General features: G+C 42.2%; 1 protein-coding gene across 2 annotated transcripts in view; it reads right to left on the bottom strand.

Moving 5' to 3' along the window:
* The window catches only part of FRMD3 (FERM domain containing 3), a 212,853-nt gene that overhangs the window by 58,087 nt on the left and 141,805 nt on the right, over window positions 1–12,961 (bottom strand). For both annotated transcript variants that reach the window (XM_036433683.2, XM_036433684.2), the window contains exon 6: window positions 7,862–7,985. In XM_036433683.2, the coding sequence (XP_036289576.1) occupies window positions 7,862–7,985 (124 nt within the window). The remainder of the gene's footprint in view (window positions 1–7,861; window positions 7,986–12,961) is intronic.

Below are 12,961 nucleotides of genomic sequence, written 5' to 3'. Positions count from 1 at the left end.
AGGATGGTCTGGATTTTAGTGCATTTGGATTTCTTTGTATCCTCAGCAATCAGATAGGTTTTACAAATACCTTTTTTTTTGTAGTTTATATAGTTTGTTGATGTTATCTTGGTGATGGGGAGGAGATCAATGTCTCATGCTTTTCTACCTCCTTACTAGAAGTGAGAGCCCCCAGTCTCCCATCTCTGATTTTTTCTAAGAGGAACATTATCTCTTACAAACTCCTTGAGGACCATCAGGGACCATTTCTATGCAGAGAATTAGATAAAACACTGCAAATTGGGGCAAATGCCATGTGATGGGGAAGACAGTGATAATGCATTGAAACTTGGCAAGGACAAGACTAGCTGGAGAGCAGCAACTTAGATATCAGAGCACTCAACAGGAAAACTCCAGTTTAGGTCCAGGTCTGCTGCTTCATAATTGTGCAGCCTTGGATAAGTTAATCCCTGAGACCTCTCTTTCCTTATTGGTAAAAGAAGGTGGTTTCAAACTCAATGCCAATGGAGGCAGAAAGTGAATTGGCTAAATATGGATGATGGTGATTCAAAGAGTAAATTGTTCCTTTAAAGGGCCCTGAGTGTGCCATGCAAAGGTCAGGCCCTAGAGTTACCAAATCAACCAGGTGCAAGGAAGCTAGAACTTAAATAAAATGATTCCATTTTTAAAAGCTATTATTTGGCCCAAAAAGCATGGATCTGGTCAGGGTATAGTCCACATAATGCAGAGGTTTTGTTGTTGGTTTTTTTTTGTGTGTGTGTGTGTGTTTGGGTTTTTTGTGTTTTTTTAATATATTTTACTGATTTTTTACAGAAAGAAAGAGAGGAATAGAGTTAGAAACATCGATGAGAATCATCGATCAGCTGCCTCTTGCACACCCCCTACTGGGGATGTGTCCGCAACCAAGGTACATGCCCTTGACTGGAATGGAACCTGGGACCTTTCAGTCCTCGGGCCGATGCTCTATCCACTGAGCCAAACCAGTTTTGGCAGGGATTTAGTTTTTACAGGAGGAGTATTCGATGCCAAATCGCTGTCTTCACGTTCCTAATAAGGGTGTTATACCAAGTAACAACAGAGAATGGAAATGGATTTGATAACCTACCAGGGAGAGAGATTCTGAGGTTTTGGAATGAGAGATTTAAGAAGGAAAAGGACAAGGGGAGGGGGAGAGAGGTGGTAGAGAGATGATAGAGTAAAGCACATGTTAAGAAAGATTAGAGCTATAAAATAACCTGACATTTCCCCTCTTCCTTTTATACAATAAACACTCTTCTCAAAACTGCACAAAAACATTTCCTAAGGAGGCCCTTGTGATCCATTCATTAGAAGCATAGGTGGAAAAAATTTATCATAGCAGGGCACTTATTTCTAAAAACTATAAATCCTTGATAGGAAGCCACAGCATATGATTTACAGAAAATGTGAGTTTTGTGAAATAAAAAGAAGTAATGACTGTGTAAAACACACTCAGTGTCATTATTCCTTTCAGCACAAACCTTAAAGCATTAGATCACTGTGGTGGTGGGTAATTGGATAATTTTTCTGCTCTTTAAGGTTAAGGAATATAGAGAAACCCCCTTTATCTATGGTGTATTTGTCTAAAAACCCCAGTAGATGTTTGAAACCATGGACATACCAAACCTTTACATAGTACGGTTTTTCTTATACATACCTATAATAAAGTTTAATTTATAAATTAGGCACAGTAAGAGATTCATATAATATAATTAAAAAGAATAATTTAACAATATACTGTAATGAAACTTATGTGAATCTGATCTCCTCCCTTTCCCTCTCCCTCTTTTATATATTGATATATATATTGATATCAGAGAGGAAGGGAGAAGGAGAGAAAGATAGAAATACCAATAATGATCGGCTGCCTCCTGCAAGATGTGCCCTTGACTGAAATTAAACCCAGGACCTTTCAGTCCACAGGCCTACACTCTAGCCACTGAGCCAAACTAGCTAGGGCTCCCACTCCCTCTCCCCCTCTCTCCCCCTCTCTCCCCCTCTCTCCCCCTCTCTCCCTCTCTCTCCCTCTCTCTCCCTCTCTCTCCCTCTCTCTCCCTCTCTCTCCCTCTCTCTCTCTCTCTCTCACACACACACACACACACACACACACACACACACATACACACACACACGATAGCTTATTGTACTCCACTCACCCATCTTGTGATGATTTTAGGTGATACCCTAGATCACATGTGTCAAACACAAGGCCCGCAGGCCAAATCCGTCCCGCCAGGCCTTGCAATGTGGCCCGCACCGTGTTGTCATCACTGCACTCCGCTGCGTTTCCATCACAATGACAGTTTATGACTGTTCAGTAAACCATTCGGCCCGCGATTTAGGCTGGATTTTAGATTTTGGCCCCTTCTCTGATTGAGTTCGACACCCCTACCCTAGATAAAGGAATGATTCACATCCCTGTGGACAGAGCAGTACGGCATGGAATTTCCTCGCACTGTTCAGAATAACATGTAATTTAAAACTTATGAACTGTTTATTTCTGAAATTTTCCATTTAATATTATTGGACCTTGATTGGCCATGGGAAACTGAAACTATGAAAAGTGAAACCACAGATAAATAGGGACTCTTATACTTCCTCAAAACCACTTTACCAACGATTGAACTTTTTGAATACTAGACCTGCTCTGCCATGTGTTTGGAACAGAAGTTAGCAAACTAGAACCCATGGGTCAAATCTGGCCCACCATCTGTTTCATCAGTAAAGTTTTACTGAATGATAGCCCACTTATTTATGTACTGTCTGTGTCTTTTTTTTTCCCCCTCTACCAAAGCAGACCTGAGTAGCTGCAATAAAGGCCATCTAGCCCCCCCAAAAAAACCTTATTAACCACTCCTGATCTAGAAAAATTGTTCAGCCTCAGTGGATTTTACTAGCATCTCTTCAATAATGTGAATCACACATCTCCTCATTGTCTAGCTCACAGGATAGTATATTAAGAGGCCCAAAGCTGCCTCTATAAAATTTTTCTACATAAAACTTTGTCTGTTAGAATGGCCCAAATTCAGAACACTGAAAACACCAAATGCTGACAAAGATAGATGTGGAGCAATAGAAATTCTCATTCATTGCGGGTAAGAATGCAAAATGGTATAGCCACTTTAGAAGACAGTTTGGTAGTTTCTTAGAAAACAAAATATGCTCTAACTATATAACCCAGAAATTGCCAAAACCGGTTTGGCTCAGTGGATAGAGTGTCGGCCTGCGGATTGAAAGGTCCCGGGTTCGATTCCGGTCAAGGGCACGTGCCTTGGTTACAGGCACATCCCCATTGGGGGGTGCAAGAGGCAGCTGGTCAATGTTTCTCTCTCATCGACGTTTCTAACTCTCTCCCTCTCAATTCCTCTCTGTGTAAAAATCAATAAAATATATATTTTAACTATATAAGCCAGAAATTGCTCTCGTTGGTATGGTATTTGCCAAAAGGAGATGGATATATATGCCCATAAAAAAGCCTGCACATAGATGTCTATAATTGCCAATGGCCTATGTCTGAAGCTAATCCAAAAACTTGGAAGCAAACATGTCCTTCAGTATGGTGAATGGACAAAAAAATGTACTACATCTAAACAATTGCATATTATGCAGCAATAAAATGAGCTATCAATGAAAAGCCATGTAGGAATCTAAATGCATATTACCTATGTAAAAAAAGTCAACCTGTATGGACCCAACTGTACAAACATTTTGAAAAAGGCAAAACTATGGAGACAGTAAAAATGTCAGTGGTTGTCAGGGCTTGGTGAGGGTGGAGAATGATGAATAAGCAGAACACAGAGGATTTTTAGGGCAGTGAACGTATTCTATATGATATGATATTGTTAGATGTATGCAATTATACATTTATCCAAACCCATAGAATACCAACATCAAGACTGAACCCTAAGGTAAACTATGGACTCTGGGTGATAATGATGTGTTCCTGTAGGTTCATCAGTTGTAATAAATGTATCATTATGATGGGAGAACATTGATATTGGGGGAGGCGACACAGCAAGTACAGGGGAAATCTCTGGGCCTTCCAGTGAATTTTGCTATGAATCTAAAACTGCTCTTAAAAAATAAGGTCTATTTTATTTTTTTTAAATATATTTTATTGATTTTTCACAGAGAGGAAGGGAGAGGGATAGAGAGTTAGAAACATCAACCAGCTGCCTCCTGCACACCCCCCATTGGGAAAGTGCCTGCAACCAAGGTACATGCCCTTGACTGGAATCGAACCTGGGACCCTTGAGTCTGCAGACTGACACTCTATCCACTGAGCCAAACCAGTCAGGCAATAAAGTCTATTTAAAAAAACAACAACAACAACAAAAACTACTAATTAATGATATTGTGAAGGCCACTAAGAGCTATTTGCCAGCTGTTTCCAGTTTGCACCTCCTGGACACCTCATAGAATTGCAGTTCCCTGCTCTTGGGTAGGACATTTGACTATAGTAGTTAAGTGGAAGGGACATGTATCACTTCTAAGCTGAAGCAACATCTCCAGATCCCTCTTTCCTTTGGCTCAACAACTGGCAAATTCAAGCTTGGGTCTCCCCCTTGCACTCCTGCTAACATCTGGTGAACACACAAAAGAAATGTCTTATTTGTTCTAAACCTTTTGAGCTTTAGTGGTTGTTTCCCCAGCAATATCTAGCTTTTCTTGACTGTCACAGAGAAGACCAATAAATTGTTATTATATTTACAAAATTGTGACTTCTCATTCCGACCCTCCTGTTCAGTCAAGGATACGACACATTTAATGAAGCAAAGTTGACCGGGCCATGAATTTCGCTTTTCGCTAAAAAATAAAAGGAGTCTGAGCACTTAGTGCATGGAAACTCTTACTGAAATGTTGATCTTCTATTTTCAAGCACCTCAAAATTTCACTGAGCCCCTCTTTCACACTCTCTTCCCCTAAAGGAGTCTCTTATTCATGCCTCTCAAGCCATCTTTGTTCTACCTTCAAGCAGTGAGTAGCCTCCTGGAGAGCGGGGAGGGTTCTCCTTCCTCCCTGATTTATTTTCTCCCAAGATTCACAGCTCTTACCCCTTCCTTGGAGAACACAGAAGGAGACCGAGTCTAAACAAATAAAGAAGGCTGCAGGAGGAGGTGAAACCCCACAGGTAAAAAAAAATATTTCACTACACATCATCATTTCTGCTCATGTCTGAGTTGTCTCTATTACCATCTCTTTTGCTCAACTGGTTCAGAAACCAGGTAGAAGACAAGAAGTTATTTTGGGGGAGCACTCAACCCCCAACAAAGGCCAACTGGATCTCTTAGGAAGTTTCCTTAACAACAGATCAATGATCACACATCACCCATTTGCTGTGTGGGAGAGTCATGGGTGCTGTGACAGCCTTGAAGAATAAGATAGTGAGTGACACCTCAATGCAGGCTCACAATGCTCTCTTCCATTCACAGCTCCTTCCTGACACTGTCAGGTTGGCAGAGCAATCCAATTCCTAGGGAAGATCAACATTTTTACAACCTGCAAAGGACTTGCTGAACCCCCAGAGTGACCTGAGTCTCTGCAGCGGGGTTCCAACAGATTCTAGAAAGCACACACCCCCTTCCCCTGCACCATCAGCTTATTCTAGTCTTATCTCCCTATCCAAACCTAAAAATCACTCTGCTGCAGGAAATGCAGGGCTACTTGATTATTAGCAAAATGCATAGGAAAACACCCTCTGCAGTTCTCCTTGCAATGCCATGTGGTTTCTAGTTATTTCATCTCTCGGACACGCAACTTTAACTTCTTTACAAAGTTCACATTTGGATGTTACAAATGTGTAGTGGCACCAAATGGCACCTTTGATCAAACTGTGGCATTTACTTCCGAGATGTAGTAAACCATGGTTATTTGGCGACCCTCTCTGTTCCCTAGGTGCACGATGACCACTTTCAGGGTTATCAACAAATTTGGATGCTGGCACAAGGGCCAATCTGCAGCTTTCTGATTATAAAAAACAATCTGGCATCTTGATTCAGTCCTTCACTCATGAAATCCAGTGGGTCAATAAGTCTTTCTACAATGACTCTTGAGACGTCCTTCAATGTTCTCTACTCCTGTTCTTTTTCAGATCCATGCCATCTCTTGCCTGGACAGCAGAAATGACTAAGTGGTACTCCTGCCCACAGTTTCACCCTCCGATGCCAGTGCCAGGGTGATCGCTGTGGAAAACCACCACAGCTGCCAAACCACTAGTTAAACCACCTGGTTGCTTTTTGCCTGTTCAGCACTTGTGTGTTAGTTTCAGATAACAGCAAGGCTCAAGTCCTGACTGCTGCTCACGAGGCAAATCCTTTAGACACTCCAAGTATGCTCTCTTCACCTTGGACTGGGAACAACAAGAGCACCTACCTCACAGAGTCTGAGTGGGTAATAATAAGACTCTTAGCACAGTGTTTTGGCATCCAGTAAGTGCTCAGTAAATCTTTATAGGTATATGTTCCAAGCACTGATGACCTTGCAAATTCTGATTACAACAGACCTTTCAATCCCATCTCCTACCAATCCACACACTGGATGTGAGTCCTTTATCCAAAGGGTCTCACCCTGTGCTCACCAGACACTGCTTCCCACACACCCGTCAACTGGATATTGGAACTTTATTTTTACCTTGAGCACCCTTGTCCCCAAAATGTAAGAGTAGTCAGATTGTCATATGTTTTCAGCAAAGTTTTGCATTAGGAAACAATACTCTAAATTACCTAGAGAGAATATATATTGCTTTCTGCAATTGGCACGATTTTTTTATATCTAATCATCTGAGGGGAAATATGCTGCCACCTTAATGCCTGCATATATGCCCTTCTCAGACTCACCAGAAGGGGGAGTGCCAGCATAAAGTAGGGAGCTCCAGCACTCTTTCACAGGGGACAGTTTGTTCCAGAATTCATAAACCAGTGACACTAAGATTGTTTTTTTTTTTTAATATTTACCAGAGATCCAAGCTTGCTATGATTATCATAATGAATTTTTGTGAAACTTGCACAGATCTAAATTCTAGTTACAGGCTAGAAAAATTGAGTTGCCTGAATTCAAAATTGCCAATGATTCCTACCAGTGCTACATTTCATCCCTGGTAGCCTATGCTAAGTGCAAGCATCACACAAAGCTTAAGAGCACAGACTCTGGAGCTAGGTGGCCTGGGTTCAAATCCAGCCTCTGCCACTTGCTAGCTGTGTGACCCTGAGTCAGATACCTAATCTCTCTGTGCCTCAGCTCCCTCATCTATAAAATGGGAATAACCATGGCGCCTATCTCCTAGGTTGTTGTGAAAATTAAATGAGTTGATATGTGCAACTATTTAGAAGAGTGTTGGACACAGTGGATACTGCATGTGGTTTTCTACTCCTGCCATTTCTGCCCTGCTGAGCACTTGTCCTGGAGCATTGCAGACAAGAAAAAGAGGAGAGGGCACCGAATCTGTCACCCTGAGAACAGCTCAGCAAAGGAAACCCTCTCAAGGGATTCTCCTCTACATGGAGTCAATGCTTCCAGCAATGGCCACAGGAAGAAAAGAGAGAGTGCAAAACTGCAAAACAGGTTACCGATTTACCCTACATTTCATTTTCAGAAACTCAGGGTGGCAAAAACCCATAAGAAAATATATGGCTCTAATAACTGCTGATGCTTCATAAACAGCCACCCAGGGGGCCCCACACTGTTGCGATCATTATTAATAAGAACTTGACAGTGCCAGGAATATTGCTCTGACACCTGGAACAGTCTGCCCATACCTTATAGACATTCTTACTTCACAACATGGCTTCCACATTCCCCACGGTGAGAATGCTTTTGCATGTTTACAAACGTCTACCCCAATTACCTGAGCTCGCTTTTATGGATTTCTGCCATTTTTCTTTCCAGCTTCTGTGATTGCTTAGGGAAAATCTCAAACTCACTGATGTAATTCTCAGGATGCTCATCAGGATCATAATCACCGAGCTCAGCTGTAAGCAGTAAAAAGTAGACAGAGAAAAAGATTAAAAACAACCACAGGGTGCTCATGGGATATCTCCAGCACCCAAAAGAAGAGCTTGGAATAAGCTCATCCAATGAAATGTACTTGTATCCACAGACCACAGCCTGAGTGTCTGGAAGCGTATATCCTAGTTCAGATCTAGCTGTGTGAGCCTGGACACTCGCCAGCCTCTCTGAGCCTCATTTCTTTATCTACACAATAAATGGATTTGAGTCATTATTTCTCAATGGGGCACATGGGGGTTAAACAATTATTTATTAGACCTCCCAGGGCATAGGAGGACATTTAGCATCCCTACCCTTAGGGACTACGTGCTAGTGGCACAGGCAGGCATTGTGATGGCCAAAAATGCTTCCCCCAATATTTCTAAATGCTCTGGGATAAGAGGTGGTATGCCACCTCTCACTGAGAAACACTGAACCGTCCCTTGTGGTTCCTCTCAGAGCTAACTTCCTCTGAGTCTAGGAGTCCCCTGGCTGGAGCTGCCTGCTCTGACATGTGTGTAGGTATGGCTCGTTCGATGAAAAGTCACAACATAAAGGCACCCAAGAGGATTGCATGTAAAAATAAACGGACTGCTCTTAAATTAAAGAGTGTGTCTCAAAGTATGGAGGAGCAAACCAGATTAAGGCTGTTGCTGGATTCTAAAGGAGGGCACCTCAGAAATGCCTGCACCTCACTGAGCACCCTGAAGAGGATGGACCTAATGTGCATGGACCGCAGCCGGCAGCAGCAAAGGTGATGCTCTGGCTGGGAATATATTCTACTGATTCCATGAGTTTGATAAGGAAAATGAACAAGGAAGAGGCAAGTGTCTCAGGCAAAAATGGCCCAGGAAGTAGATCAAAGATGGTGGGGAAATTGTATTAGAAAACTTGAGCAACACCACGACTTCGAAATAGATTTTAAAATCAAGATGCCTTGAGCCGTCTGCAAAATCACATACAACTCTGTAATTTCTATCTACTGTCCCTTCCTTGTTGAATCATCTAATGACTGTAGGACAAAACTGGGAGGAAAGCTAAGCTCTTTAGAGCTTCTTAATAGAATTCAAATTACAGAGCTCTTAAAACAACCTAAAATGTCTATCACATGAGTAGGAACTTTTAAAATAAGACTTAACATACCATCAACCATTGGTGGGAAATTGATTTGATTGTATCAACATTTTAAATATTTCTATTCATTAAAGGTATCATAGTCAAAATAATAGATGGCAAGTTTAAAGAGTATATTTGCAAAATAGAATAAAAAAGAAATCCTTACAAATCAATGAGAAAATAGGCAGGAAGACCAACAGGAAATCGGTTAAAGGATATAAACAGCCAGTTCACAATAGGGGAAACCCAAAGGGTGAGTGTATGGAGAGATGCCCAAACCCATCCATACTCAGAGCCACACAAACCAGAACAACTAGGATTCATTTTATACCTGTAAGACTCACAACAATTTTAGGAAGTCAGGCAGAGATATGAGAAAATGCAAATTCTTGTACACATTTGAAAGATTCTTGATACATGTTGCTCTTTTAGAGAACAGCTGGGAGTATTTAGTCAAATTTATTACCCAGCAATCCCACTTCTGGGCATATATTCTAGAAAAACTCTGGTTGCAAAAATAAATAAATAAATAAATAAATAAATAAATAAATATGTTGGCAACTTGAGTGTTCACTGTCAGTGGGAGCAATAAATAAAATAAGGGTGATATATCTTTCCGGATACCTGTAGCATTTAAAAGCAACAAAACAGATGTATACCCAGCAACACAGACTTCCAAAACAATGTGTTGAGCATAAAAAGGAATAAAATGAGTTCTATAGTCTCGTTTAATTTATAAAACTTTAAAGTACATATTTACTAAATAATACTAATCATTTTTATAAGGTTGTACTATATGCAAAGTCAAAGATATGTATGAACCTCGTTGTTGTCAATAAGAATGGAAATGGAAAATAATGAAAAAGGTTAATCAATCAATCAAACATAAGAGGCCTAAAGGGATCAATGATCAGAATGGGTCATTAAACTAATAATTAGCTCAACAAAGTTTCAAAAGAAACACAACCACACATACAAACTGTGAGCTGGCAATGGACCTAAAATTTAGGAACTGGTATATAACCTAATGTAGCCATTTCCCATAGGGAATGGACCACTGACAGGAAACTGGGTCTTCAATACAAATGCCAGCTTGCATAGTGGTTGTTTAGAGGGTGCATTGGTTGGTTGGTTGGTTAGTTGGTTTGGGGGGGGGGGGGGGCTTCTCTCTCCAGGAAAACTTGTGAGGAACAATGGACTCAACACTGCAAACAAGTAGCCTGGAAAATGTGTGAAGACTAAGAAGAAATGCCATGGAACCTGCACAAGGTTGCTGACCAGGTAAACTCCAATACCTTCCTCGCCACAGCCCCTGCTTTCCTGTCACTGCCTGCCTGTCTTTAACTCTGACTTCACCTGAAGCAAAGGGCAGTTTATACGCGATTAAGGATTTCTAACTATTCAATTTTTGCTTTCCATATCAAGAGGAGTTGGGTAAGCAGCCTATGGTTCTCTCTTCTACACAGACATTGAGGGTCACTCTCTGACAAATGGCATGCAACACATCAGATGGCTGAAACAGGTCCCACCTCATATTTGAAGAGAATTCCTGGTCTGAACAAACCAGAGTTGGAGCAAACAGATGAGTGTGATCGGGTGATGGCAAATAGACAGAGCAAGCCCGACAATGGTTTTTCCCTGGTGTGGAGAGGACTAATCGCAAAAGAACTTGAGATGCAGGATGTTACAGGGTCAGGGCCAGCTTCTTCAGGAGCCTTCCCTGTCTGCCCTTGCTGGACTGGGGCGCTGCTGAGGTCCTAGCAGGGAGATGTGTATCTTTCTATTTAGCCATTAACACATATCACAACTGTCTGTTTACCTGTCTGTCTCCTCCCACCTCACCCCTGGGGACTCTGTGTTACACTGCCTGCCACCTAGCAGCTGTTCAGTAAATGCTCAGAGAACACAAGAACAAATAAGTGAATGAGATAGGGAACCAACCACTCTTTCCAGAAAAGAAGAAGAAAGCTTATATTGGTACAGTTAGACAAGTGCCCTGGTTCACGTCACATATTGAGTGGAGGACTTACTGTGTGCCCAATACAGGTGGGTTCTGCAGTGAAAAATCCACCCAGAGACCCGCTTCCATGGGATTTAGGTTCTACATGAGGGTAAAGGGGATGCATAATAAACCCCAAAACAATTTAACGGGGTCATTTCAGATCTAAGTATTTAAAAGACAGCAAAATGGGTATGAGAAAGGATGATGTAATGATGGGGAGGAGGGAGGCTACTTCAGTAGTCCAGGGAAACTTCCCAGAGGAAGCGACATCTGAACTGAGGTCTGAATTTCTAGTAGGAGCCACAGACCCACAGGTTTGAACACACCAGGCAGAGGAGATAAGAACAAGAATCCTGCCCTGTTGCTATGCTGTAGAAGGAACAGGAAAGGTATTTTTTACTGAGGAAGAATAGAAATAGGTCCCAAGGGTCCTGTGTGTTTTGTTTTGTAATTTGTCTTTCATATGAAAGAAAATGTGTGGCATGTACTGAATATGCCCATTGTGTTCAGTTCATACAAGTGGCAAAACTCGGGGTGGCTGCCTGGTTTTAATACACTCAGAATATACAGAAGCTAAGAGCATGTTCCTCCAAAGAGTGTTGGCAAGTAAAATAAACCAATCAGAGAAAAACAAATACCATGTGATCTTACTAATATGTGGAGTCTAATAAATGGAAGGACAATATAGAACCAGAGGCATGGATACATGGAACAGACTGACAAATGTCCAAGGGGAGGGGCTGGGGGGTTGACTGTTAAAGAAAGTGAAGGGGTTAGATAACGAACTATATGCAGGGCCCATAGGTACAGACAATAGTGTGGGGAGGGACTGGGGAAGATGAGAAAGTAGGTGGGGCACGAAATGGGGACATCTGCAATAGTGTCAACAATAAAAAATTTAAATTAGTAATAAAAAAAAAGAGCATGGGCAAATGAGAAGCCAATGAAAAGTCACATGGCCTCCGCCTTCTAATCCTTTACTCTACTTTCCCCATCACTCTCCATAAGCATAAGCAGTTCCTACAAAGCAGATTTTTATCTGCATTTGTAACGATCGATCTCTAGAGCTGCTGAAGAATGGCCCCAGCACCTCAGAACTTTATGGATCTGCTTTTGCTGGGCTCGCTATAAATGGCCCATGGACACCACTGCATTTTTCTAGCTGAAAAATCCTTTGGAGGTCAGCAGTCCATTTGCAACTCTACTCTCTCCACGGCATCTGTATGTGGTCAGTGAGAACACAAGACAACTAAAAGGCCCCCCCCACCATCATCTGGACGAAGCCTTTGTGACTTTATCTCAAACATAAACAGAAAGGAGAGTCTCCCGTTACAGACCCGGATTGAACTTGCCCTTGGAGAGCTGACCATTATTCACAAATGCCTGGCCGAGTTCTGAAATCCTCACGTGTGGCTTTGCTGCTCGGATTAGTATTGATCCATGTCTCCTTTAGAGAACACAGTGCTCCCTGGCTGGTAACTTGCCTTCCTCACAGGGAATGGGGAGAACTATGGGTTTCCGCCTCCTTAGCGCTGATGTAAGAGAGGTGGCTTTCAGAAGCACGTGACCCACCTCTGGGCAGGCAGAAGGACCTTTCCCATCACGGTATCACTGTCGTTCTGACTTTCAATGTGACTATCCCCCAGGGTGTCCATGCCTCTGCCAAAATCTGCTGTGCAGCACTAGCTTGCTCCCCGGGGAGGGGGAGCATCAGCACAGACACAACCTTTAGAATTCTCAGAGGGCACCCACCTCCCAAAACCATAGCCCAGCGCAGAGCATCCCCCAGGGACAGGTCTGCCTATCACAACCCCACAAGAAGGATGGGTCTCTCTCCAACTA

The sequence above is a fragment of the Pipistrellus kuhlii genome, unplaced genomic scaffold (assembly GCF_014108245.1).
Source record: "Pipistrellus kuhlii isolate mPipKuh1 unplaced genomic scaffold, mPipKuh1.p scaffold_m20_p_12, whole genome shotgun sequence".
NCBI classification, from domain to species: domain Eukaryota; kingdom Metazoa; phylum Chordata; class Mammalia; order Chiroptera; family Vespertilionidae; genus Pipistrellus; species Pipistrellus kuhlii.
The sequence above is the reverse complement of the archived record's forward strand: the minus strand, read 5'-3'. Positions and strand labels throughout refer to the sequence as shown.